Source organism: Python bivittatus, unplaced genomic scaffold, assembly GCF_059951505.1.
Source record: "Python bivittatus isolate LINGU-HERP-01145 unplaced genomic scaffold, Pbiv_v1 ctg000960_np1212, whole genome shotgun sequence".
Classification (NCBI taxonomy): domain Eukaryota; kingdom Metazoa; phylum Chordata; class Lepidosauria; order Squamata; family Pythonidae; genus Python; species Python bivittatus.
Genome location: NW_028277124.1, coordinates 9,069,474 through 9,082,539, shown reverse-complemented (window position 1 = coordinate 9,082,539; position 13,066 = coordinate 9,069,474). Strand labels below are relative to the sequence as shown.

General features: G+C 38.9%; 1 protein-coding gene across 4 annotated transcripts in view; it reads right to left on the bottom strand.

Annotated features, from left to right (window-relative positions):
• The window catches only part of ANKHD1 (ankyrin repeat and KH domain containing 1), a 124,180-nt gene that overhangs the window by 70,103 nt on the left and 41,011 nt on the right, over positions 1 to 13,066 (bottom strand). For all 4 annotated transcript variants that reach the window (XM_088131547.1, XM_088131544.1, XM_088131545.1 and 1 more), the window contains exons 6-10: positions 12,024 to 12,257; positions 10,170 to 10,264; positions 6,165 to 6,402; positions 4,032 to 4,223; positions 1,137 to 1,246 (exon numbers count right to left, since the gene is read on the bottom strand). In XM_088131547.1, the coding sequence (XP_087987673.1) occupies positions 1,137 to 1,246; positions 4,032 to 4,223; positions 6,165 to 6,402; positions 10,170 to 10,264; positions 12,024 to 12,257 (869 nt within the window). The remainder of the gene's footprint in view (positions 1 to 1,136; positions 1,247 to 4,031; positions 4,224 to 6,164; positions 6,403 to 10,169; positions 10,265 to 12,023; positions 12,258 to 13,066) is intronic.

The window sequence follows — 13,066 nt, the reverse complement described above, 5'->3', positions numbered from 1 at the left end:
AATTTGAGTATGAGTTTAAAAACATTTACTGTTTTCCAGTACAATCAACTTTATCCCTGTGCAACAATAACCACTATCAACTCTGCTACAGAAAGTCTCATTCCAGACAAGAGTTAATCCAGTACAATGGTGTAGGTACAGAATTAGTTAATGAGAAATAATCTTTTCTTGTGAAAGTTTCTATTTTTTTACTAGATAGCAGGGAAGACAAAGGAAGCTATCTGCTCTATCCAGGAGACACCTTTTAAATTGCACACTAGTCCTAAGGTTAGGTTTGTAGAGAAGCATACCTTAAGGGAAGGAAGAGAAGCAGCGCCTGTAAAAGTAAGCCTTACTTCACCCTTTTATGCCTCAAACCCAGTAAGACCCTAACATAATTTGGGACCTCTTGAAGTAAGTGCTACATTCAGATTTTCTCAGCTGTCTTCTCTGTGTTTCATTTTCTTTCAAGTGTTTTCAAAGAAACAGACCCAGCAAAAACTTACTTCCAAGCATGCAGAAGTAGGAGAAAAGATAGCATTAGGAAGCAAAAAGGGAAGCCTTCCAGTTCTTCAGCTAACATTAAAAAAAAAAAAAAACTCTTGCCATCTGAGCCACTTGATGGTACCAAATAGAGAGAAGATTGCTATTTTACTTGACTGCATATACAGAACCTTAATTATTGTTGAATCTATCCCTGCAAGGAAAGTAACAACCTCAAGGAAAGGGGGATTTATCTATACATAGATAAGAGCTGGAACAGAACAGTGCTTTAATCAATAAAAGATGTGTTTTTTAAATTTTTTAGGCAAGGCATATGAGAAATGAATGCCTGATGGCTCTTTCTGGCAAATTCAGAATGATATCTGACATAATTAAAGAATAAGAATAATAAAAAACTATATATTGCACAAGTCCAAAGCAATACGATTTTGAAAAATGATACAATGTGATGAAATACTTGGTGAAATATTGTGGGATAAATTAAGTTACTGCAAGATATAGGTTGTTAATCTATGCTTATATTGCATTTGCTCTTCTAGATAACAATATAAGTTACACTGCATCTATTCTATGTTTCATTTGCAAAACAAATATGAGCAACAGTGTGGAATTAAATTAACTGAAAATATTTTGAAGACATGTTAAAATCTTACTAAATCTGCACCAGCTTGAAGTAGAACATCTGCAACATCAGTGTGTCCATTTTCACAGGCATAGGTCAAAGCAGTGTCTCCTGTTGCAGTTGTAGCATGGACATTAGCACCTGATGAAAATCACTGAATTAGATATCAGAATGTATTTAGGAACTTTAAATCCAGAAAATGCTTGCAAATCAGTTTTCATCTAGAGTGTACTAATATGATTCAGGTACACATAAGAGGAAATGCCACTTTAAAAAATGAACACCACTTGTCAGAAATCAAAGACATAATTTTAGGTTAACATTAATAGCAGGCTGCATATTAAATGTTAACTACTGGATATTCTTGTAATGTATTTCAATGTATTTCTCAATCCCAGTAGGTATTATTGTAGAATTAAAAATACCACAAAAACTTTGGGAAGATTAAGCAAATAGTTATTCTAAAAAGTAAATATGTAAGTAGAAATAATTTCCAGAAGTTCCACTACTATGATGATCTTACGATGATCATCTCTACGATGATCTACTAACATAAGTAGTCCTCAACTTATAACAATTGGGATCGGAATTTCTATTGCTAAGCAATACAATCATAAAGGGTGACCGCATTGCTTAGCGACAGCAATCCCTGCAGTCCTAGTTGCTGTTGTTAATTGAATTGTTAGGTGAGGCAACTTCCTGCCAGGTTCCCACAAGCAAAGTCAGTGGGGAAGCTGGCAGGAAGTTGCAAGTCCCAGGCTGACAGGCAGGTAAATGGCTGCTGCTGGGTGGGGGAGGGAGGGTGTGTGCAGGGATGCGGGGGAAGTGCTAGAGGCTGTGTGAGGTGCATGAGAGGTGCCGTGTGGGTCAGGGATGTGTGTGAGAGGCACCACACAGGTCTGGGAAAGGGCATGGAAGTGTGCGAGTGGCCGGTGAGAACAGAGAGGAGCTAGGGAGGGGGCATGGGTTGGAGAGACTTACCACAGTGACTTGCGACCTTCCCTGCCAGCTTCCCCATTGACTTTCTGGGGAAGCCAGCAGGGAAGGTTACAAATGGCAATCCCTTGATCGCAGGGTGCTTGGCAACCAGTCAAAAGTTTGAATGGGTTGCCAAGGGCACAGATCATGTCACCATGGGGGTGCTGGGACAGCCATAACTCTGAGGACCAGTCATAGCCACCATTCATTCAGCACCATTTTAAATTCAAATGGTCACAAACGAATGGTCCTAAGTCGAGGACTACCTGCGTTCATTTGTTTTTATGTGGGTAGTACTGTACTTACGACAGTAATTGGAACCAGAATTTCCATTGCTAAGCGATGCGGTCATAAAGTGTGATGTCACATGATGGCATCCCTTAGCAATGGCAATCTTGGCATTCCCCATTGCTAACTGAATTCCACTGGTTGTTAGTCAAGGAACCATCCCAATCCAAGCCATTCTGGGATTGGTCCTTCTCAGCCCCAAGCCTTGGTAAGATAAGGGACTGCCTCCTCTTCAACTCCCCGGATGCATCTCCCTCATCTCTGCCCTTTTGGCTGCCCTGCACCCTGCCTCGTGGGGTGGCAAGCAGCCCCAGAATTGTGTGGCTCAGGGGCTTCTTGTTGCACCACAGCTCTGGGGCTGCAAGAAGCCCTTCAGCCATACAGCGAAGCCGCCCCGGAAGCCTCAGCTGCCCGAGCAGTGTGGTGCAAAACCACAGCACCCCAGGATACGCCAGCAGTGCTCCACCACCCCAGCTCCCCTTCTTCTTGTTTCCACTGCTGACAAGGCATGTCCACCCTAGCCCTTTGTGAGGCAGCTACTGGCCACGTGAGGCCATCTTCCCCAGGACTCACGAGGAAACCACCGTGCACGAAGAAGAAAGCCTCATGCAGCCAGCAGCTGCCTTGTGAAGGGCCAGGGCAGGCATGCTTGGTCAGCAGCAGGAGCAAGAAAATGGCAAAGGTCAGCTAGGGTAGCATGGGCTGTGGAGTACAGGGGGCCAAAAGGGCATAGATGGGGGGAGAGAGGTGGGTGGGGGAGGTGAAGGGTCCCTGCGGTTGTAAGTGTGGGCAGGCTGCCAAATGCCCAAATTCTGATCACATGACTGTGAGGGCGCTGCAATGGCTGTAACTTCAGGGACCTCTGATAAGCCCCTTTGTTCAGCCCCACCGTAACGTCGAATGGTCGCTGAACTAATGGTCCTAAGTCAAGGAGTACCTGTACTGGAAAGCCAGCAATGTCAAAGGAAAGTTATTCAATGTTAGTTTACTTAAGCACCCTTGTAACATTTTGTTCCAATACACCCACTGTATGCTATTTTTCTTGGAAGAGTATTTTTCTTCTGAAGTATCAGTTGGAGGAAAAAGTTTTGTGTAGTTTTATCAGTTTGCATAAATCTATTTATGTGGTTGCTAAGAGTCGAAAACAACTTGATGGCACATAATCAATCAGTTTGCATACAATGATATATAGGTCCTATTCCAATTCCAGTAACATCCTAGGAATGCAAGAAGCTAATGAGCATCCCTTTTGCAGCCCAAAAATCCTTCCCGCAGAGTAGGAAGTAAAAAATTCAGACCTTTCATTTGGCATTTTTAAAATAAGATTAAAGGAAAAAAAAACACCTTAAAATGATAGTAATTTATATAATCACTTAAATTTCTCCACTCCCCACAAATGGATCCTCATCCCAGTCTTTCGCAGTTTTACTGTGCAAATCCTGAAGCAACTTTCAAACCAAAACTGTTGTTATATACTGTAGTTCTACTACCAGTATTGTCACTGATTGATTTAATCAAGCACAAATTCTTATTTCCATAGTAGGACAGCTATTATACAACCTTATTTTGGCTAAGTGCTAGTAATAGTGCTAACCACAAAACTGAATCAGGCCATCAAGTCATTCTTCCTTAACACTCTTAATTGTACCTGCAAACATACCTGCTGCTAGTAAGTATTTCACCAGCTCTAAGTGGCCCTCTTGTGCTGCTTCCATCAAAGGTGTAGAACAACCAAGTTCTATGTCAGCTCCTGCCTTAATAAGAAAATCAGCTACTTCTGAAAATCCTCCACAGCATGCTAAAGTTAGAGCTGTTTCCTGTGTCTCTTCTGTCTGTGCATTTATGTTAGCACCTATGAAACAAATTTTCTAATATTAAAGAATTTATAAAATCACTTGCATCCTATTTCTTCTTTACTTCTTTAGCAGTGGCTATAACTCTTAGGCTGTGTATTTTGTGCATCTGTGTGTTATCATAAAAGTATCAAACCCCTTACACATACCATTTAAAACATGTTTTAAACAAGGAAATAAAACAGAGAAGCTTTTAATCTTAAAGCAGGGGTCAGCAACCTTCTTCTACACACTGGCCAGAGGCTGCCATCTCCTCCTCTTCCATTTTCCAGGCAGGAGGAGGGAAAGGGGCATGCAGAGACTATGAGGGAGGAAACTGGGTGGGTGTGGGTTGCTGTCTCTTGCTTAGGCTCATCACCTCAGATGAGATGCACGCTAAGAGTGACCCTGCCACTATTTCCTCTTCCTTCTCCACCTCACAGCTCATTCTCATCAGTCATAGCTAAGGGAATTGTTACTCTGTCCATACAGAGGCGCTTGGTGAGCCCATAGCCAAAATGGCCATCCTTCTTTTTTAGGACCACCCTGGGCCAGGTGGATATAATATTTCTTTTTGGGGCTAAAGGCCAGATAATTTCATGTGGCAGCCACATCCGACCCACAGGCCATAGGTTGCCAACCCCTATCTTAAAGGGTTATCATCAACCTAAGTGCCAGTTGCCATACCATCCTGCAAAAGGAACATACTCTATACATTCAGTTATCAAAGCAAAGAAGCCTCATAGAGACCCTCCTCTTTTGCTAATCCATAATTCCTTCAAACAGAGCAGTGCAGTACTGATGAGAAATATACCAATCCATTCAGTGTAAGAAGAGGCACAATGGGCAAGAATGAACAAAAGATGGTAAGTAAAAAGTACTGTCAGGAGGAGTTGGAATGGTAACAAATAAGAAGCAAAGCAGAATGGAACAACAGACATTTTGAAGGCTCCTTCTTATTTAACACAAGAGGAGCAAACAACAATGGATTAATTGCCCAGCCACCAAGAAAATAAGAACATGTGCTCTAGATTAACAAGACTGAAGAAAGCCTGGGGTAGTTTATTAACAGCAAGCACTCTAAGTTGCATAATATTCACTGTTTTCTTATTTTGAAGACAACAAAAACAAAAAATGTGAATATGCATTCAACATTGCAGAAAGATCTTATGTCTAACTTTATAACATTTGGAGGTTATCTTGGGATTCACTGAAATACACAATTTAATCAGAGGTGCCAACGTTTTTGCATGCACTTCTATTTTCATCAGCTGGATAAGCTCCAGTGTTTTTCCACTACTTCTTCCTTCTGTATTTCCTGTTTCTAGCCCACACTTATATAGAAACTGTTGCCAATCATATGTTTTTGCCTTCAAGTCTTACCATCCCTTAACTCTGATTGTGCAAAGTTGATAGGAGCTTTAATTCAAACATCTGAATGATACTGAGATAGTGATATTAGACTTCAAACTACAAATAAAGAGTATTTATAAGTTAATATTATTGGCTCAAGTTTGAACACTTTAGACTGCTACAGTCAAGCATTAAATCATAGTGTAATCTTGCCATATAAGTCTATCAGGCTCACTGGTTAAGCTTAACTGTGATAAAACAAACCAATCTCAAATAACTGTTCATACAATTGGCTTATTCAGTAATTGCAATCATACTACCTATTATTGGGTTCAGACACTACATTAAGCTGATAGACAGATATAAATAAAAATAAAATGGAATTGGGAACTTCTAAAGTTTATCATGAAGTAGTGTCAAAGAAGAAAGAAAGGGGAGTTAAATCATTTTCCAAGTGTTAAATGATTGTTATATCCAAATGCAGCAAGTATTTTCCATATAATAAGTATTAGGACCATAAATATTTTGCTAGCAATGTTACTTCTTAAAAAACTGAAAATGAGAGCCAGAAAAAGTATTAAGCTGTACCTGAGGTCAACTTCTCTTACCTTGTGCTAGTAATAGAGCCACCATCTCCTCATGACCTTCCCGTGCAGCTTCCATCAATGGAGTATACCCTTCATCATTAACTTCCTCAAGATTCGCTCCCCTTTCTATCAACAGAGCTGCTAATTCCACATGACCACCACAAGCAGCAAGTGTTAGCGGAGATTCAAATGAATCAGCAGGCATGTTCACCTGAGCACCACTGTCGAGCAACAGACGAGCTACTTCTACATGCCCATCCTATTAAAAAAAATAAGAATAACCTTTAAAGGAGATGGCACAAATATCCTTTCAAGGAACTGTTCTATATGACCTGAATGAAGAAAGAAGACTATACTCAATCATAATTGCAAACAAAAATTGTGAACCATTTCTCCAGCAAAACAATGTAATTTTACATGGGTATTTAATGCATATTTAAGAATAAAGTTACTCAAGAGAGAATCTAGACATTAAAGGTAACAAACCTTTTGTGTGTGTTTTTTTTATCCTGCCTTTTTTATTTTTATAAATAACTCAAGGTGGCAGACATACCTAATACTCCTTCCTCCTCCTATTTTTCCCCCAACAACAACCCTGTGAGGTGAGTGGGGCTGAGAGAGAGTGACAGGCCCAAAACCACTCAGCCAGCTTTCATGCCTAAGGTGGGACTAGAACTCAGAGTCTTCTGGTTTCTAGCCTGGTGCCTTAACCACTAGACCAAACTGGCTCTTTTTTATTTTTATTTATATATACATATATATTTCCTTCCTTCCTTCCTTCCTTCCTTCCTTCCTTCCTTCCTTCCTTCCTTCCTTCCTTCCTTCCTTCCTTCCTTCCTTCCTTCCTTCCTTCCTTTCTTTTTGGAAGAACTCAATTTTTCTATTTCACTTTTAATCTACTTTAGTTCCTATCCAATTCTGCAATAACCTTCCTGACAAAATCTATTCTGGAGGCAGCCTAGGCTTTCGCACTGGATCAGAAGAGCAAACATGTTATATCAGGAGCTATTAAAGTAGTAAAATTTCTGGAAATTTTGAAACAATGGAAAGTAAAAAAAATACAGATAGTGTATTTAGATAATAATCATAAATGTATTGATTAAATCTGATTAATGAAGAAACACACTATTGCAAACATTTTGCATTCTATGCAGATATAAAAGTTAGAGATAATTTCCAAAGGGAAAAAAATCAGAATACACATTTTGCCACATGAAATGTATAATCAATGTTATTTTTTGAACCCCAAGTATTATTATTAGTTTATATGCCAATCCAGTCCAATGGGGCTCTGAGCAGCAGTTTCTACATTTATGATACTTTATCATTTTCAAGAAAAAATTACTGGTATTAAGATAAACTACCCCTTCATAAGTTCATTTGTTTCTTTATTTGGTGTGACAATTTAAAAATATAGATCAATGTTTTCACATGTTAACCATTTTGTGTACCGTTTTAAAGAGTATCACTACAAAAGAATATACAGTCATGTGAAAAAGAAAGTACACCCTCTTTGAGTTCTATGGTTTTACGTATCAGGACATAATAAAAATCACCTGGTCCTTAGCAGTTCTCAAAAGTAGGTAAATACAACTTCAGATGAACAACAACACATGACATATTATACCATGTCATCATTTATTTTACAAAAAGAAAGCCAAAATGGAGAAGCCATGTGTGAAAAATTAAGTACTCCCTTACTGCTTCCATAGGTATGAAGAGGCTAAGTAGCAGCCGGGTGCTGCTAATCAAATGCCCTTGATCAATTGATCATCAGCAAGTGTGACTACCTCTACAAAAGCCGAAGTTTTAGGAGTTTCCTGGTCTTGAGCATTGAGGTGTGTGTTAACACAATGCCAAAGAGTAAAGACATCAGCAATGATCTTAGAGAAGCAATTGTTGCTGCCCTCAATCTGGGAAGGGTTATAAGGCCATTTCCAAACAATTTAAAGTCCATCATTCTACAGTGAGGAAGATTATTCACAAGTGGAAAACATTCAAGACAGTTACCAATCTTCCCAGGAGTGGATGTCCCAGCAAATTCACCCAAGGTCAGACCATGCAATGCTCAGAGAAATTGCAAAAAATCCAAGAGTTACATCTCAGACTCTACAGGCCTCAGTTAGCATGTTAAATGTTAAAGTTCCTGACAGTACAATTAGAAAAAGACTGAACAAATATGGTTTGTTTGGAAGGGTTGCCAGGAGAAAGCCTCTTCTCTCTAAAAAGAACATGGCAGCACAGCTTAAGTTTGCAAAGTTGCATCTGAACAAATCACAAGACTTCTGGAACACTGTCCTTTGGACAGACAAGACCAAAGTGGAGATGTTTGGCCACAATGCACAGTGCCACGTTTGGCAAAAACCAAACACAGCATATCAGCACAAACATCTCATACCAACCGTCATGCATGGTGGTGGAGGGGTGATGACTTGGGCTTGTTTTGCAGCCACAGGACCTGGGCACCTTGCAGTCCTTGAGTCAACCATTAACTCCTCTGTAAACCAAAGTATTCTAGAGTCAAATGTGAGGCCATCTGTCCGACAGCTAAAGCTTGGCCGACATTGGGTCATGCAACAGGACAATGATCCCAAGCACACCAGCAAATCTACAACAGAATGGCTGAAAAAGAAAAGAATCAAGGTGCTGCAATGGCCCAGTCAAAGTCCAGACCTCAACCTGATTGAAATGCTGTGGCGGGACCTCAAGAGAGCTGTGCATAAACAAATGCCCACAAACCTCAGTGAACTGAAGCAATGTTGTAAGGAGGAGTGGGCCAAAATTCCTCCACAACAATGTGAGAGACTGATAAAGTCATACAGAAAATGACTACTTCAAGTTATTACTGCTAAAGGTGATTCTACAAGCTACTGAATCATAAGGTATACTTAGTTTTTCACACATGGTTTCTCCATTTTGGCTTTCTTTTTGTAAAATAAATGACATGGTGTAATATGTCATGTGTTGTTGTTCATCTGAGGTTGTATCTACCTACTTTTGAGAACTGCTAAGGATCAGATGATTTTTATTATGTCCTGATATGTAAAACCATAGAACTCAAAGAGGGTGTACTTTCTTTTTCACACGACTGTATGTAGCTCAGGGTTGAACTGTGGAGTCCTTGGTGCTCTCTGAGCTTGGTTGTTTGATTGCAGACGTTTCATAGCCTGACAGGTAACATCATCAGGTGGGTAATGAACAACCAAGCTTGGAGAGCATCAAGGACTCCACAGTTTTAAAGAGTATTTAGAATTGTTTCATAAGCTATATTTTCACTTTTCCCCATTTTTAAACAGCCTCAGAGAAAAACGTAGAAATACAATTTCTCCTAATTCTTCCATTCCCTCCCATCCCTGCTCCAGAAGCTATGACTGACCCTAAGAGTCCCGCCACTCCTTTACTAGCCCCTAAGGACAACCCCCCGCAACAATCTAGGTTGCTTCTGAGGTAGCCAATATCTGGGTCCCTTCATATTGCCTCATGGGCTCAGCAACTAGGAGGCTGAAGTTTGAGGAGTGCTTTCCTTTTCAGCAAAATTCTCTGATTTGTCCTTTGATACTGCTGGGCATTGTTCAATCCCCTGTCCCATCTACTGATTGCTAAGAAGGGAGAAAGGAGAACTTAGTTCCATCCTGCTAAGACGACTCTCTTCATACAGTAAATCCTGGGTTGCAGTTGTCGCATCTGTAACACTTCCTTTCGTTCTCTAGAAATAGGGAGATGTGCTTCACTTTTACTGCCTTTCAGGTAAGTACGATCCTAATCATTGTGCCTGTAAACCATTGTTTATGGTATAAATGACAGCATGTATACATTTTTCATATACCTATCATTCTAAGAAAAATAGCAATAGTGTTAACACTATATGCTACTAGAGGTAATACATTTAAATTTAAATACGCATGAAAAATGAACAGTTGGGAACAATAATCTTGCATAAACTTTTTTTTAACCAAGTCTTCTTGGAGGGAGGGAAGAACAGATCCTCATCAAAATCAATATAAATTTATTTCATTGGAGATTTACCATACAAGCCTCCATTAAAGCAGTGTGCATCTCATCTGTTTTGTGCTCTTGGTCGGCTCCTGCTTCAAGCAAAAAACGAACCATATCTAAGTGACCTTCAAAACACAAAATAAAAAAACAAATGAATTATTCGCTGTAGGATATAATTTCTGACTAAAATTTTGCATGAATTTTGCAGTTTTCTAGTCTGAATTAATTCCCTGAAGAGACACTATTTTGAATTACGAATCCTGAAAAGCTTGATCAGTAGTGGTATGATGGAGGCATTCTCTGTTATGAGACACACTATATGAAATGTTTTCCTAACTGTGCAGTCTTCTTAATGACTATTAAACAATTACTTGTTTGTCAACTACCCCAATCAGGGTTGCATTATTTTATTATTTTAATGTGTTGTTGATGATTTTGATTGCCTATTAATGAGGGCTGTGCAATAATCTGGGTTTGAAAGGGAAAAAGTGATTCAAAGCATGCATAGGGATGCAGGTTGCATTAGTTGGGCACCTCCTTAAATCAGATGGGATTTTTCTTGAAATCCAAGGAAAAGACACAAGTTTTTTTAAAGTGTTCCACTGGATGAAAGAGAACATGCTCCAAATCACCCTTCTCCCTTCATGTCTATACTGCTGCAAAGCCCTAATATTAATGCTTTACATTATTGCATTTTTAAATATTTTTATTGTAAATTACTTTTAACTAAATGAAGATGGGCATATAAAAATTAAAAATAACTAACAAAACACAAGCAAGAAGGTGCTAATATGCTTAGGAATTATTGTGCCTTCCAAATGTCATTTGATTAGAAATTGAAGGGAAAAAAAAGAACGGCGAATTATGTAAGCTTTTGATCTTATCCAGCAGGCTGTTCTTATGACTGACATATAATGGGTTACATAATATTTATACCAAAAGTAAAAATGTGGGATGGAGGGATGAGTAGACTGCAGTTGTTCTTTCTCCAGCCTTAAAAACTTTGATAGCTTGCATATTTTATTCCAAATTTCTGCCATGGCCCACCCCCTGAAGCATCATTCCCCCTGAGGTAAGATTGGCCCCAACTCTATTGGCCTTCCAGAAGACCCTGAAAACTTGGTTCTGCCATCAGGCGTGAAGATCCCATGGAAGTGTGGAGCCTGTTAAATGGCTGTACTGTGTATAAGCTCAGAATGCACTTTCCCACTTGTTTTCTTATTATAGTTTTGTTTTTAATTATAATTTTAACAGTATTTTTTTTAATTGTTTGGTTTTTGGTTCTTTTAATTGTGTGCACTGCCCAGAATCACAAACATGAGATGGGCAGCTTATTAAATAAATATTTCCTTGTGCCATGAGGTATGTTCAGGACTGTGTATATTCTATAATAAATTCCATGCCAAAGAAATCCAATCATTGCAATCTGAACAAGATCCTGAATCTCCAACCTGGTGCCTGTAAAGTCCTTCCTTGTCATTTTTACTATTAAAAAGTATTTTATTTTTTATATGAGAAATTATTTTGGTGCAAAGCTAAGGCACCAGTCTCATCCATGATTTTTACTTCTGAGAATGCTTCTGGGATTTACACATACCTACTGGCATTCTTAGAAAATATAAATAATGGTGAGTTGCAGCCCAGAGTTCTGTTTGGAACTTAAAAACCTAAATAAGTAGTGGTGTAGAAAGAATCGCTAGAAGAAATCCTGCCAATTTGCTTTTTGTAAATTATGAGATTTTTTACTATGCTCACCATGATAAGGCAATAACAGGCTCTCCTAATGTGCTCCATTTCCCTATAAAGGTTGGAAACCTGTCATAGATTAAATTAATGTGTATACCTGTATCATTATAATCTATACAATTCTTCAAAATGCCATACCTTTATAACAAGCAAGTGTAAGGGCACTTTCTTTGAATTCATTGGAATGAGTGTTGATTCCAGCACCATATTCCAGAAGTACTCTTGCAACCTCAACATGACCTGCACTGGCAGCCTCCATTAAGGGAGTATGTCCATTTTCATTATGATCTTCAATATTTGCCCCTGCTTTCAACAAGACTTTGACAATGTCAACAAATCCCCCAGCACAAGCATAGGTGAGCGCGGTGTTCCCTAAAAGAGAAAGAAACATACAGGAGTTATTTCTTACTCTAACATATTTTGTTCACTTACAATTTTAGAACATTCAGCAATATTTTACTATCATAAATTATGTTTAGGTCTACAATTCTATACCTACTTATCTGACAGTAACCTCCACTAATATCAACCAAATATAATCCTGAGCTTATTTATTTCCAATCTTTTGTACAGGAGCTCAAAATGGTGTACACAGGTTCTCTACTTCTCCACAACCAACACCCTGTAAGGTACTTTGGGCTGAGAGAGAGAATGACTGACCCAAAGTCATCCAATAAGCATTCATGGCTGAGGGGAGACTAGAGCTTGGGTCTCTCTGCTCCAATCCAACATCTTAATCATACACTACAATGACTCTTGTTGATTGGTATATAAAATTTTTAATTCTAAAACAGTTTCTAGAAACACAATTACTAGTAATTACTAACAATGTTATAGTGGCACTATGGCATCCAATTATGGGATATCAATTCCCAAAGTTGTGTTGTAGCATGACAGCTTGCAACTACATAGGTGAAATAGACTGAATAGATGTCAAGCTACTAAATCAACCCAAAATTTGAGAATCTTGGCCAGCTAATCTCTTGGTAACTGGCCTGCCTCCAGTGCTCACATTAGGACAAGATTTTCTTAGTATGCCAAATATCCTGAAACAACTATTTGAGCAATTTTCAACCAGAAAAATTAAGATGCAAAGATCAAGCAGACAAGGCCTTTGTAACATCTAAGATGCCAATGAAAGGTAGGTTATCATATGAACTACGAATGCACAAAGTCTACTT